This window comes from Herpailurus yagouaroundi, unplaced genomic scaffold (assembly GCF_014898765.1).
Source record: "Herpailurus yagouaroundi ecotype Mexico unplaced genomic scaffold, PumYag 100, whole genome shotgun sequence".
NCBI classification, from domain to species: domain Eukaryota; kingdom Metazoa; phylum Chordata; class Mammalia; order Carnivora; family Felidae; genus Herpailurus; species Herpailurus yagouaroundi.
The window spans coordinates 84,412,703-84,427,918 of NW_024412391.1; the positions used below are offsets into that span (position 1 = coordinate 84,412,703).

Genomic DNA, 15,216 nt, shown 5'->3' on the forward strand with positions numbered 1-15,216 from the left:
AGTAATAATGGACCTAAGCACTGTGTGCTGAAAAGCCAGTTGCCAGGGCGCTGCCTTTCTGAACCATGACTGAAAATATATGCTCCTTTACCTTAGGAACATGGTTCCTATGATAGGTTTCTGTGGGGAACAGTATTTTCGCTATTGGCTTACGGCATGAACAGAGAACTGTATACCCTGAACATGACGGCCATGAGAATGTGTCACCATGTATGGACAAAGGCCCGTCTAAACCCTGATTGATGGGGAGATTATAGAATGAGTTCCATGGCTGTTTGTGACCCCAGCACCACAGAAGGTAATATCTAGGTGGCAGTCTTGTCCCCTTTCTTGACTTCCCAATGTCATCGTTGTTTTAGCCTGGCCAGCCACGGGGCGTCTGTGCCAGATCCTAAAGCTGGGTCGGCACAGCCAACTCATTTCCTGGTGCTCCCACATCCTCCCTGGACCGGGAGAATCACAGGCCATGTTTTCATCATCACTCACGATTCCTAACGGAGCTCTGTACACATTGGCACCCACCAAATGGAGGAATGAAATACGATGGAAAAATTTTCTGTACTCTTGATCTACATGGACAGACAGCCTAAGTCGTGTGGCCAAATTCCCAATCCCTACCCCCTCTTTTCAATTCCCCCTCTGATTTTCCTGCCTTCAAAACTCCAAGGTTGTGCCCATGCATGTCTTTCCCCCCACGGTGTTTTTGCTACGTACGGTGGCAGCCATGATGTCCTAAACCGTAGCTTCCTGTGGAGCACCTGTCACAGCAGCGCCCGGCCACGTGGGGCTTACACTGGCACTGGCCCCCAAGCCGGCTGCAGTTGGGCCCCACCGAGCCCTGGGGGTGACACTTGCAGGCTGCGGGGAGACAAAGGGGACAATTAGAGGTACGGGAAGTGACAGGGGTGCACCTGGTCCTTGTGGGAGCTTTAGTTCACCTCTCTTTCATTAGATACTTCTCTAATCCTTAACTCCCTCATCTGTTAAATGGGGAGAATACAGGATCTACCCCAGGGGATTGTAAGGACTAAAGACAATAATGCCTGTGAAGTCTTTAGAACTGTGTGGTGTGTAGGAAGTGCTCAGTAAACATTATGTAATAAACAGATCTTACCAATAAATGTTACTCAGTAAATTAATGAAAGGCTTAAAATAAGTTGTTTTCATAATAGTCCCAATATAATTATTATTATTTCCGATTACTTCAATTCCTGATGATCCATGTTGGTGCTGGACTATTTGTTTGATTTCCCTTATTCTATATGTTTCACGAGATGGCAGGCATCCTGAACGCAGAGTCCTGCCGGGTAATGGGAAAAGCCTTTGCTCAGAATTCAGGAACCCCAGGCTTTCATTGCAGCTCACTCTATACGAGTGTTTCTCAACTGGGGGGAGATTTCGCTCCCTCAGGGAACATATGACAAAGTTTGGAGACTTTTTTGAACGTTGCACCTGGGGGGAAGGTTCTCCCGGTATCAGGCGAGTAGCAGGTAGGTAGGCTGCTAAACATCCCATAATGCACAGGACAGCCTTCCGTGCCGACCCCCCCTCCACAACAAAGCATTATCCGGCCCCAAATTTCAAAAGTGCAAAGGGTGAGAAATACTGCTCTAGAGCTTAGTGAAATGGACAAGTTACCTAGTGTTTTGGGACCCCAATAGCCTTGTTTATTAAATGAAGGTTTAATAAAGGATGCAGGATGAAAGAAGTTGTTTAGAGTTCCTTCCAACCCTAAAATTCCAGGATTCTGAATAAGTATTTTTGGAGCATTCTTCCAGGAATCTAGCATCCCAACACTACTGCAAGGCTCCTTTTTAATTTTAATTTTTAAAAATTTTTTAAAATGTTTGTCTTTATTTATTTTGGGGGGGGGTAGAGAATGCGAGTGGGGGAGGGGCAGAGAGAGAGGGAGAGAGAAAGGATCCTAAGCAGGCTCTGCGCTGTCAGTGCAGAGCCCGACGTGGGGTTTGATCTCACAAACCGAGAGACCGTGACCTGAGCTGAAATGAAGAGTCAGACGCTTGACCGACCGAACGGCCCACAGCCGCTGCCAGGCTCCTTTTTTTGTACATTTACTGTACTGTGCATTGTGATTCCGACACATCAAGAGACTGCTCTGCGTATCTAATCATTGGGCAATCGGTATTGACACTGATTGTTTGGACTAGACGCTAAAATGAATTAAATCCATTCATTCACGTCCCAAAAAGCAGCACATCGGGAGAGCCCATTAAGCCACTACTTACCTACTGCCCCATTGTTTAGCCTGGCAGACATGCTCACGATGAGCCTTTCACACGCACCCGGGAGCATCTGAGGTCCTGTTTTCAAGGCAATTTCAACGCAGTTGTGCAGGTGATATTCATCCAAATCCTGCTTGCTGCAGAAATTCTCCAGTGAATTGATCTGGGGAATCAGACTAAGCTTTGGAAATAATACGAAAGGAAAACGTACATTCATAATGGTCTCCCATTCAAGATTCTACTTACAAAAACAATGAGATCTATGAGAAAATACTTTAAAACAAGATTTTAAGATTTTCATTTTATTTAAGAAATCTTCAAATAGGCACATCTATTGACTTAGGACAAAGAAAATGGGACTTTTTTTTTTTTTTTAACCCTCCTTAATATATTATTAGCTTGCTAATAAATTTGTCTTAGGTTTCAAAGACTCTTAACTAGGCGACATGTGATAAATTCGGAAATTATGTCTCAGTGCATCCCATTGTGTCACTGGGGAACTCTAATTCCACAAAACTCTCCTTTTAAAGTTTTGTTCTTTTCAATTACATATGAACAGTTCTACATCAAACTGGCTGCCTCTTGGAGAGTCACAGTGTAGATTAACACACTAATGCTCTGAGAAGTCCTACAAGAAAGCTACTTTTAAACTCTGTGTTTCCATACTTACGTAACCACTTGCTCCTATATTCAAATAACACTAACATCCCATAAACCCAATATTTCACAGATGCATTTTGGGAATTTCTGGCTTAGACCATACAGCGGTTAGAGGGACAAGTGCATTGTTCTAAGCGTCTTCTCAAAGATGACTCGTCTGTAGTTTGATGTGAAGAAAAGCCATACAGTTATATTTCTTGAGAAGATTTTATCTAAGTTATAACCTACTACCATTTACATTTTTTAAAGCTTACTTATTTTGAGAGAGTGAGCATGTACAAGTGGGGAAGGGGCAGAAAGACAGAGGGAGAGGGACAGAATCCCAAGCGGGCTCTGCGCCGACAGCAGTGAGCCCGATGCGGGACGCGAACGCACAAACCACGAGATCATGACCTGAGCTGAAGTCGGATGCTTAACTGACTGGGCCACCCAGGCGCCCCTAAAATGTTTTTGAATGGCTTGGATGATGCAGCAGAGAACACATTGGTACAGTGGAACTGATCACAAGTTGGTCATTCTGAACAACTGGTAGAAAAAGCAGCACTGACATTAAGGTTTAATTCACCAGGTCAGGTTAAAAGAGCAAACTGGGCATCTCCCCTGGCCTTCTTCCTTTGTCCACTCTGAACCTCTTTCCCATGATCCTTTACTTCGACCCTCTTTCAACACCCCCCAGCCCCCCGCCCCCAGTCCTTCTCTGTCCTTTGACACCCCAGCAAGTGGAACCTCAACCCTGGGTGCCTATTTCACCCAGGGAGTGTCTCCACTCCTCAAACCTCTATCCTCACCCTCCCTGCACTGTCTCTTTCTCCTCTTACTTCACAGAGAAAATGGAGCCTCCGACTTCCTGCCTCCCAAACTCCTGGCTCACAGGTACTTCCCCCGCCCCGTTCCCGGCCCAGCGCTTAGGAAGAGGTGGCCACCACTCTGCCCTCAGCCTTTGCGAAACTTCTCTGTAGGTTATGCTTTCGTTAAGCGTTTCCTTTCAACCGGCCTGTCAATGTGCTTAAATCTCTCCCATTTGTAAAATCACCTCCTTGATCACATATATTTCTCCTGCCACTGCCCCCCCCCCCCACCTCTGCCCTTTGACTAATTCCTTGATAGTCAAATTTCTCGAAACACGGTCTCCTGGCCACCCTCACTGCCTCTTCGCCCACCCACCCCTAAATGTTGGGATCCTCAGGGTTCTCTCATCAGCCCCCTTCTTACTCCACATCCCCTTCCTAGGTGACCTTGACAATGATGTTGCTTCGGTTACCATCAATACATTGTTGACATCTGGATCTAGGTCTCTTGCCCACATCTCAATTATGGGCTCTAGATCTGCACAGACAGGCTTATTGGTTGTCCCACAGGCACTGCAAACCAACACACCTGAAACCCACTTTCCTTTCCTATTGGTAGGAAATAATGTCACCATCTGCCAACGTACTCGGTGTAGAAAACTGGAGGTCATCTTTTTTTTTTTTTAAGTTTACTTATTTTGAGAGTAAGAGAGCATGAGTGAGAGAGAGAGAGAGAGAGAGAGAGAGAGAGAGAGAGAGAGAGAGAGAATCCCAAGCAGGTTCCTTGCTATTAGCACAGAGCCTGATGTGGGGCTCAAACTCACGAACAGTGAGATCATGACGTGAGCCAAAATCAGGAGTCAGACGTTCAAATGACTGAGTCACTTAGGCACCTCCAAAAGATCATCTTTGATACTTGCCTCTTGGTCATCAACACTCCCCACCCATCCCATGTTCCCCCAACATCGAGTCAATCACAGGCTCGACCCATCTAACCTCTTAAATGTGTCTTCATTCCCCCATCTCAGCTCTAATTGAGGCCATCTGGGTCGCCATGGTGGCAGACCAACAGACGTCCCACCTTCCGCTCTTACCCCTTTCCCCCATCAATTTCCTACCTTGCAGTCACAGTGATTCCTTAAAAGCCAGTTTGTTCAGATAACCCCTCCTTAAAACCTTCAGTGGCTTCCTATTGCCTCAGGATAAAATCTAAATTCCATCTCTTTTCATTCTGTTATCCCCCAACCTCTTGGCTCAGTGGTTCTGTTTGGGAGGTGCTGCCCCCTAAGGGGGCATTTTGGAAATTCCAGGGGGTGGTTTTGGTTGTCGTGGCCATTGGAATGAGGTGTGTTAACTGGTTTTTAGTGGGTGGGGATCAGAAACCCCAGACATATTGACAAAAAAGAAAATCATCGCATGGCTCCTATAGCGTTCGAATGTCTCACCAAAAATCCATGAAGGAGAAATCCTTGTTTACATTTCTGAGTTGAAAGCCCTGCTCTATGTTTTAAACAAACATGTTACACGTTTGTAACACACCTGTTTTCATGGCTGTCTCGTGTAGGGTGATTCTGCACTTATGAGCATGTCCCTGCCTCATTATGTCTTCTGCATATTCATGCCTGTGCACATACATATTGAAATACATAGTGTTTCTCTATAAATTACTCTCCTTTTAGGTCTCTTTGTATTTGCACATCACATTGACGTTATTTGGAAAGTGTAGGCTATAATGCCTATGAGTTGCATTTTAAATTGGTGGAGGGTTACAAAATATTTGTCATAAAGTACAAATGGGTTGGGAAGGGGCGCCTGGGTGGCTCAGTCGGTTATGCGTCTGACTCTTGATTTTAGCTCAGGTCATGACCTCACGGTTCATGAGATCGAGCCCCACATCGGGCTCTTGTGCCGACAGTGCAGGGCCTGCTTGGGATTCTCTCTCTCTCCCTCTCTCTCTGCCCTTTCCCAGTTTGTGCGTGCACGCTCTCTCAAAATAAACAAATAAACTAAAAACAAAAAAGAGGAGGTTGGGTCAGGGGATGTTGAGAATCACTGCTGGAGTCACAATGAGCTTTTCCATTCAGGGACCTGTCCCAGCTCGTAGCGGCTCCCCTACCACGTTGCCATTTCCCGTGTGATCGTCCGCATCTCTCCTTTAGAGAGTGAGCCCAGCATGTCCGGGCAGGTGCTGGTCTTAGTCACGCCTGTGCCTACCATAGTGTCTGATTTACAGTAAACACTTCATAAGTGTTTGCTCAGTAGAGAAGTACTTAGATATGTCTAGCGTGGTACGTTCAAGTGGATACTAAAATGACTACATTCCCCAAACACAAACCAAGTGAAGAGTCCCGCAGAAAGAAGCCAGAGGCTAGGATTGGGGACGAGGGCATCCAACCAGGGACTAACTACCTACAGTTCTTGGTTGGAGGCAGCTTAGAGGAGGCCATTCCTGGCACCAAAGCAGATGGACCAGATGATAAGAGTCCTTGTCAAATTATAGGATTTTGTAATATCTTGACTCTCTTCTTCTCCTAGAAGCTTCTAAAGACTTTGTTGACCAAGTGCAGTCCCTCCCATGGTTTAAAAGAATGACAGTGTTATAGTCTAGAATGTCTAATACAGTTTTTGACTCTAAACACATTTTTACGGAAGCATGTATCATGTAATCAGGGTGAGTGAAGGAAATCTGTAACTGTCTCACGATGCTCCCCAAACAAAAGCTATTTGTGCAGGAGGAACATCCAGGAGTGAACAAAGCTTTCGTCCGGGCTTCTTGGTAAAGCATCAGATGCAAGTGTTAATCTGGCTGCAGAGAAGAAGGGACGTTGAACGGGCCGGGTCTCAGGCCGTCAAGCATCTTCCCAGAGCAGCGAAATCAGTGGTATGGAAGTAACCGCATTAGTCTGTAACCATAGAATGCGCATGGACTTTCTCCTACTGGACATCCTGGGTCAGGGACTGTAAGGGTCACTGTGGGTGCCCTGCCCGGATCTTCCCGTTCACCAGCTGCTGTGGCATTGGCTGCTGAAGGCTCACAGCTGTCCTTTTTCCCAGAAACTTGGCACTCAGCCACCCGTCCAGAAGTTCATGCGCTCATGAGCCGGGTGGGGTGGATAAGGTGGGTGCACACAGGCCCACCCTGTTGCCTCCAGGTGGGACCAACTCGGTGGCACAATTATGCTCCAGAGCTCCCTGTGGGATCAGCTACACTTCGGTGCAGATCCCATCCTTGTTCGCTTCCTTCCCCTGTCCCTTTGCTCGTCTTCTCCCACGAGCATGCCCTCAATAAATTAGGTGCACTTGAGTCCCTGGCTCAGCTTCGGCTTCTGGGGAATCTGACCTGAAACAGGGACCTAGCATCTCTTCTAAGGTTCTCACAGTTGGCCGAGATCAGGCTGCTCTCCTACTTTTCATGCAGGTTTCGTGGATTTCATAGCTATACGTAAGAGAAGGCGTGTTTGAAAACTGATCAAATGGATATGTTTTTGAGTTAATTTCACATTATCCATTTCTATTATGTATCTAGCAAGTATCATTGCAATGACTTCATTTACACATCTGTCTTCTGTATCAGGCTGAGAATTATTTGAGGGCAGGGACCACATCTGACACCCCCAGGAATCTGCCCATTGTCAGCTCATGTGTGCTCACTGAATAGGTGGCAAGCGGGTAATTTGCATGGATGCATGAAATACAGCATCACGCCATCATCTTTTGAATTTACAAAATTCCAAATGTTCAAGATGTGGATTTAGAATGAGAAATATCGGAGCACTTGGGTGGCTCCGTCAGTTAGGTGTCTGACTCTTGATTTCAGTTCAGGTCATGATCTCATGGTTTGTGAGTTCGAGCCCCACATTGAGCTCTGTGCTGACATCTCAGAGCCTGCTTGGGATTCTTTCTCTTTCCCATTTCTTTGTCCCTACCCTGCTCGCACACTCTCTCAGAATAAATAAACTTAATTTTTTTTGTTTTAAATGAGAAGTATCTTGGGGTGCGTGGGTGGCTCAGTGGGTTAAGTGTCTGACTCTTGATTTTGGCTCGGGTCATGATCTCACAGTTCGTGGGTTCGAGCCCCACATCAGACGAGAGCTTGCTTAGGATTCTTTCTCTGTCTCCATCTCTCCTCCACTAGCACATGTGCGCTCGCACTCTCTCTCTCACTCTCTCAATAGTAAATAAACTGGGGCGCCTGGGTGGCTTAGTCGGTTAAGCGTCCGACTTCGGCTAGGGTCATGATCTCGCGGTCTGTGAGTTCAAGCCCTGTGTCGGGCTCTATGCTGACAGCTCAGAGCCTGGAGCCTGCTTCAGATTCTGTGTCTCCCTCTCTCTCTGCCCCTCCCCTGTTCATTCTCTGCCTCTCTCTCTCTGTCAAAAATAAAATAAACATTAAAAATTAAAAAAAATAATAATAATAAATAAACTTAAAAAAAAATAAACTGAGGCATATCCTGGCTCTTATCAATCTGAGTTTCATGGCTATTATTATAACAATAAAATCCCTTTCTGATTTGGGAATTACTTAATGTCTTCCTTTCCCTTTCTTTAGTCTGCCTGGGTTCCCAACTTTTAGCTTTTTCCCCCTAAATTAAATCTGTTGGATTTGATTTTCTTACTCTGTGACTCACATGGTGGTCCAAGAGTGCGGTTCTATAAAGCTCCTCAGGAGACAATATGACTTACACGGAGAGGGAAATCACGAGAATTCAAATCCTCATTCAAGAGTTTGTTTCAACTTTCTTCTTCGTTTCTACCGTAACAGGGCAGAACCTCACCACAATCTTCCGTGGCCTTCCAGGTGCAGGATTTAGACCATCTTTGGTGAAGGTCACCAGATTAAATACAAATCACCCAGGTGGAATTGAATTTCAGAGAAACAATGGATAATTTTTTACTATGTCTCATATAGTATTTGAAAGCAATATTTGGGACATATTTAATACAATATTCAACTCTAACTGGGCACCGTGCTTTTTGTTTCCTCCCTCCCACCATCATTTCCTCCCTCTTCCTTCTCTGCCCTTTTCTTTCTTGCTTTCTTGCTTTCTTTCCTTCTTTTCCTTTTTGCTAAGTCTTGCAATCCTACATCTGGTCAAATAATCTTACACAATTTTTTTTTTGATGTTACAATACCTGAACTTACTGAATAGAATTCAAGGTACACCTGTCTCATACTGAATTCCATAGTAGATGATAAAGTAGCAAAGTGCCAGGTATAAATTTAAAATGTCTGATGGTTAAGAATTGAACATTGAGGGGCGCCTGGGTGGCGCAGTCGGTTAAGCGTCCGACTTCAGCCAGGTCACGATCTTGCGGTCCGTGAGTTCGAGCCCCGCGTCGGGCTCTGGGCTGATGGCTCAGAGCCTGGAGCCTGTTTCCGATTCTGTGTCTCCCTCTCTCTCTGCCCCTCGCCTGTTCATGCTCTGTCTCTCTCTGTCCCAACAATAAATAAAAAAACGTTGAAAAAAAAATTAAAAAAAAAAAAAGAATTGAACATTGAAAACACAACTCATGAAATATGGACATACAACTAAGTCAGGGGTTGTCAAGCTGCCCGTAAAAGGCTAGACAGTAAATATTTTTGGCTTTGTGGCCCTTGAGTTCTCTGTGACAAGTACTCAGCTTTGCCTTTGTAGCTTAAAGGCAGCTGTAGATAATATATAAACAAATGACCATGACCATGCTCATGTGCCAATAAAACTCTGTAGGGCAGTAGTTTGCCAATGAAATCATGATATTAGAAGATTCTCATGAATATTTAAAAATGCAACTATAACAAATTAACTTGGTTTTGGGGCGCCTGGGTGGCTCAGTCGGTTAAGTGTCCGACTTCAGCTTAGGTCATGATCTCGCAGTTTGTGAGTTCGAGCCCGGCGTCGGGTTCTGTGCTGACAGCCCAGAGTCTGGAGCCTGCTTCGGATTCTGTGTCTCCCTCTCTTTCTGACCCTCCCCCGCTCACACTCTGTATCTCTCTCTCTCTCAAAAACAAATAAACATTAAAAAAAATATAATTTGGCTTTTATCCACAAAATTACTTCTAAGAGATCCCACACAATTCTATACAATTCTCCTGAGGGTGGGATGAAACTGGTAATTTTACATATTGCCAATCGTCCTGAAAGTACATTGGAGACTACCTTCCAGAAATTCATTTGACAGGTTATTTCAAGAGTCAGAAAACCTTGGCAAGTAGGGAATAGATAGGTAAAAGAAAGCTTAAATTTCGTCAGTGCCCAAACTCCGCCAAGTGTCTACCCTGGGCCCGAAGCTGTGGACAGAATGAAGGGTTTGGAAGAAACATCTATGGCCCAACTCTGTGGGGGAAAGACATTGAAAGAAGTCATTCGAGGAAATATTGTGCATCGTTCCGAAAAACAAGAAGACTACAGAAGCACGATAAGAAAACGCTCGTGATACAATGTGAACTGAAAAACATTTGCGTACGTACTTACATGAGCACCCTGATGACGACAATAAGCTCACGCATAAAGCGGAGCTTCCAAGATGGTGATCGTGAACGTGGGAGAATGTCTCCCGGAACTTTCCGTGGTGCCAGCACACTGTGGTGGCTCAGAGCAGAGGCTCTGGCACCAGGGAGCCTGGCTGTCATTCCTGACTCTTCGTTCACTAGCTCTGTGACCCCGTGCCTCATTTCTGTTGTCTGTAAACTAGGGACAATGACAGTAGCTACCTCACAGACTGTCGTGAAGACTAACTAATACACTATGCGAGACACTGCGAACCGTTGCTGACACGTGCTGTGCCGTAAGGTTTGCACTCACTGCTGGTGACGTTTATAGAGACCGCGTGATTTTTTTCTTATAACGCAACAACCTCATTTATACTTCTAAAGAAACATTTTACCATCGAGTCTGCAAGTAGAATTATCATGGGGCTCAGTTTAGAAGGCAGCACCCACGTCGCTTCGTGATACTTACTGAATCAACCAGGATGTGTGAATGAGCGTGGGCCCCACCTTCCAAAGGCTGGGAAAAATAGACGTCGATGGAATATTGTACATCTGGTTCTAAACAGATGGGCGTGGGAAGCAGCACGATTCTGTATTAAGAGAAATAAAGCAGAAATTCAGTGACAAAAGTACAGTTATATAACCTAAGCGGCCATAGCTGCTTCTCCCAGCGTGAAGTGGGTTCTGCCTCAGAGCAGAGGCCAGGTCTAGACCAGCTCGGGTGGGTTGAGTGGAAAGCAAAATCACATTCAGGTTCTCTGTGGCTCTTCCATAGGATTGTGCCAAGTAGCAAAGCCTTGGGAACCATCAGCCACGTGTTGTCATAAGTGCTTTGGGAAAAGGATGGAAACAGAAGTCCTTCCTCCCGTCTACCATGCTCTCAACAGTGTCTCCATTTTAGTTTGCCACAAATCTCCAATGTAAAATTAGTGGCCTCCAAATCAGCTTTTTGCCCTGGAGACTCTCAGCTGTTGAGGTACTGCCAGCTGAATATTTTATTCCTACTCTTGGAGCGTTTCACTTTCTCACCTCTCAAGGCCATCTGGAGAATGGGAAAGGAACGTTCAAGACCGAGAATCAGGAGATCTGGGCTGGAATCCTGGTTCTGTTATACACCAGCTACGAGGCTGGGGCAGGTCTCCAGGTATTCTCACTCTGAATTTCCTCCTCACCTGACGAAGAGAAAGTCTTCCTCGCTGAGTCGTCAGCAAGATATGATCTTAAACGTGAAGCTTAGTGTAACACAGCAAGCGCTTAATAAATGTCACAGTCTCCTTGAATACACCTCTTCTCCTGCTGAGCTCTTTGCTACAAATTATTGATAGAGGCCTAAAATTCTAAGAAGGCTACTGTGTTTGAGGACAGGTCCCAAGCATACCTGGAAGTCGCCGGTAAAGGGAAGGACTGAGGTCGTGGCCATGGGGTCTCACGTGGACAGTGCTTGCTCTTTCCGAGGGGGTTAACCAGGATCTTGACAGCCCAGTCGGCTGCGGGCTACACGGGCGTGACATAAAAGCATGTTTTTGTGAGGACGTATACACAACACACGCCTAACGGACAGCCCTTGCCATCAAATCTGTAACCCACGGCCCCCTCAGAACAGGGAACTTTGGAGCTGAGAGAAGTCTTAGCGGTTGGCCATCAGCTCTAACACGCTGGCAGCTGAATGGCGGTTTGGGTAGACAGAATGTTGTTTCCGGCCATAGCTCTAGTTCATAGGCTCGAAAGACCCTGGTACTCCGGACAGGGCTGGTCTTTAACGTCTGTCTCCCCCAAAGTCCACTGATTCATCCTGTCCCTGGATCCAAAGTCCACTGATTCATCCTGTCCCTGGATCACTGAACAAACATGAACATTTCAAATCCTTCACAAAAAGATATATACTGTTTTTCATCTTATCATGTAAATATTAGGGGTGCCTAGATGGCTCAGTCGGTGAAGCGTCCGACTTTGGCTCAGACCATGGTCTTGCTGTTCGTGAGTTCGAGCCCCGCGTGGGGCTCTGTGCTGACAGCTCGGAGCCTGGAGCCTGCTTCAGATTCTGTGTCTCCCTCTCTCTCTGTCCCTCCCCTGCTGGCAATTCTGTCTCTCTCTCTGAAAAGTAAGTAAACATTTAAAAATTTAAATATTATTATATAAATATATTATTACATAAATTTTCTTATTTTACATTTATTACTAAAATAAATATATTACTAAACCTATTTATATGTATCTAAATATGTATAGATATTTATAGCATATAATAATTAGCTATATTCTGAAAGCCATGCAATTTGGAAATGCTTTTTTTTTTAAGCTTATTTAATTTGAGAGAGAGAGAGCACACGCATGCAAAAGGGGGAGGGATAGAAAAAGAAAGGAGAGAGAGAATCCTGAGCAGGCTCCACACTGTCAGTGCAGAGCCTCATGTGGGGCTCAAATCTAGGAGCCATGAGATCGTGACCTGAGCCTAAACCAAGAGTCGACTCTTAACCGACGGAGCCACCCGGGCATTTCCAGCCACCCTGGAAATGTTTTTTAAAGATGTCAGAGGGGCTTCTGGGTGGCTCGGTCAGTTGAGCGTCTGACTCTTGATTTCAGCTCAGGTCATGATCTCGTGTTTCGTAAGACTGAGCCCTGCCCTGGGCTCTGTGCTGGCCGTGCAGAGCCTGCTCAGGATTCTCTCCCTCCTCCTCTCTCCGCCCCCCCCCCACCGCTCCATGCCCTCTCTCTCAAAATAAATAAATAAAACTCAAACCAAAAAATTTAAAAAATAAAGATGTCAGAGATGTGTTCTATGGAAAAATTTGTACCTTATATTTTTAATGACTTCTTATACTCACCAGGTCCGAGTTCACTCAAGTCCCTTGGCTTTTGTTTATCAGTGAGAAACAGAGAATTATGTCATATCAAGAATTTCAAAGCGGGTCAGCAGCTTTGGTTGTATAACACACAATGAGCACTTCCAGAGTGTGGTCCCTGGAGGGACTCTGGGGACCCTGAGACCACCCCCAGCCTCACAAAATACTTTTTGGGGCAGATGGTCTGTGGGGTGTCAGATTATCATTGAAAAGATTATGCAAAGAAAAAGTGAGGAACCACTGCTCTAGATCGAGTGTTTTTCTAATTTGGTTTCTATTCTGTCTTAGATATTTCTCAAAAGGCAGGGGGGAGGGGGACAGGGTGGTGGTGGGGCCGGGGGCAGGGGGAAGGCCAGGGAAGCCACGAGGTGCAGCCTGCTTTTAGTTTTGCTCTTGTTTCAGGGTAAAAGCCAAGTGCAAATAAACGCCTTTTCTGTATCCCTAGGAGTCAGAATCTCTTCACACAGGTGAGCCTGTGAAGTTCTTAGAAAAAAGCCCAAGGAGGGCAGAATTTGTGTTATTTTAGTTTTTTATTGTTCTTATACAAACATTCCATCACCACTTCCTCAGACCTTGTACCTTCAGTATATAATCCCGCTCTAGCCTCTCTCCACGGAATAGAGCACACATGCCTCTGGCTTAGTGTGTTGTTTTAATATCGTTAGGAAACCCTTTGATTCATAATGCCCTCCAGATGTTCTGTTTTTTGGGTTTTTTTGTGTGTGTGGTTTTTTTTTTTTTTTTTGGGTGGGGGGGTTTTTTTTTTTTTTTTTTTTTGCAAATCATTTTCTGACGACCCTATCTAGCAAGACTGGAATGGAAAAGTCTTCGTTCGAAAAGGTACTACCTCAGGCAGGTTTTACCCTTGAAGAAGAAGTCGGATACCTGAATCTCATAGCGAATGGCGATGGTGAAGTCCATGGGAAGGGCAATGTGGTCGACGGCAAATCTCAAGCCGGCCCCAGGGAGAACCCGGGCAAATCCAGGTCCAGTCCACGCAGTAGGGCTTCCAGGAACCGGTTCTCGGAAAACACCGTGAACAGCAGGCACCTGGCCAAAAGTCACTGAGCCCTAAAATTGGAGAAGAATGCACTCAGCTTTGCTAGAGTCGAGTCCTAGCAGGGAAAAAAAAGAGTTCAGGAAAAAAAAAAAAGTACATATTTCCTGATGTGTACATGATCCATCTGAGTCACGGATAAATTATTCCAGCCAGGATATGATCCAGAAGGCATCTGAGATGTGCTGAATCCGCAGCTTTGGAACATATGTTACTGTATAGAGTGATTGATTTCCAAGCCGTGTCACTGGAAACCACTTTAAACTTAAGTACCCCACGTGCTAATGAATTGGACACATTCCACGCTGGTGACCTGGGGTTTTCTCAGATACGACTGTGGGATTCCGGCCAAAATGAGGAAGGATAGAAAATATTCCCATGCTTCCTTCGTGGACTTTGCCTCATTATGCACGACAGTGAGAAAACCCACATGGATTTATTTATTTATTTATTTATTTTGATATTTCTTCCATGCAGACATGAGAAACGCTCTTCTATCTGCTTGGAGGCATAGAAGTATGAAACGCGTAACACGTTGGGTTGCATCCCGGATGGTCTCTCCTGGGTGTCAGCCTGGGGCCATCTGGAACCTGGAGATAATACTTTAATGACTTTTGCATCTGTCTCCCCACGCTCACAGCATCCACCAGAATTCTGCCTCTTGTTGCATTTTGTCTGTCTCACTACAACAGTGCCTTGGCCGTTCTCTCCACCCCTTCCCTAATCCAACCCACATGACGCACAGCTGCCAATAAGCGTTTCACACTCTTACCCAACTGCCAACGGAATCACACCCATATGACTTAGCCTGGGGTTCAAGTTGCTCTGCGATCTACCCCAAACCGCTCCTCATTTGCTGAGTGTTTCTTGAGCAACCATTCAACGCCAACCCCTGCGTTAGAATGCAAAGATGAATAGGACACAGTCCTGGCCACGGAGATTAGAACCTTGCACTGGAGACCGAAACGTAAATAAGAAACTATATCGTCAGATTAGGTTTCAGCAGATATCTATGTAAACTTGTCTACATGCAATGTCTTTCAAACATTTCAGAAACACTCTCACAAATGCAGTAGACACTAGATGCCCCTCGGGGATCCCCTTTACCTGGTTGGTGCACCACCACCCGCAGTTGCTGTGTGTGTGGCTTCTAGGA

General features: G+C 45.5%; 1 protein-coding gene across 3 annotated transcripts in view; it reads right to left on the minus strand.

The window, feature by feature from the left end:
- The window catches only part of LAMB4 (laminin subunit beta 4), a 112,018-nt gene that overhangs the window by 44,522 nt on the left and 52,280 nt on the right, over positions 1-15,216 (minus strand). For all 3 annotated transcript variants that reach the window (XM_040472946.1, XM_040472947.1, XM_040472949.1), the window contains 5 exons: positions 13,889-14,074; positions 11,539-11,654; positions 10,630-10,750; positions 2,247-2,424; positions 715-858 (listed from right to left, as the gene is read on the minus strand). In XM_040472946.1, coding sequence (XP_040328880.1) covers positions 715-858; positions 2,247-2,424; positions 10,630-10,750; positions 11,539-11,654; positions 13,889-14,074 — 745 coding nt within the window. The remainder of the gene's footprint in view (positions 1-714; positions 859-2,246; positions 2,425-10,629; positions 10,751-11,538; positions 11,655-13,888; positions 14,075-15,216) is intronic.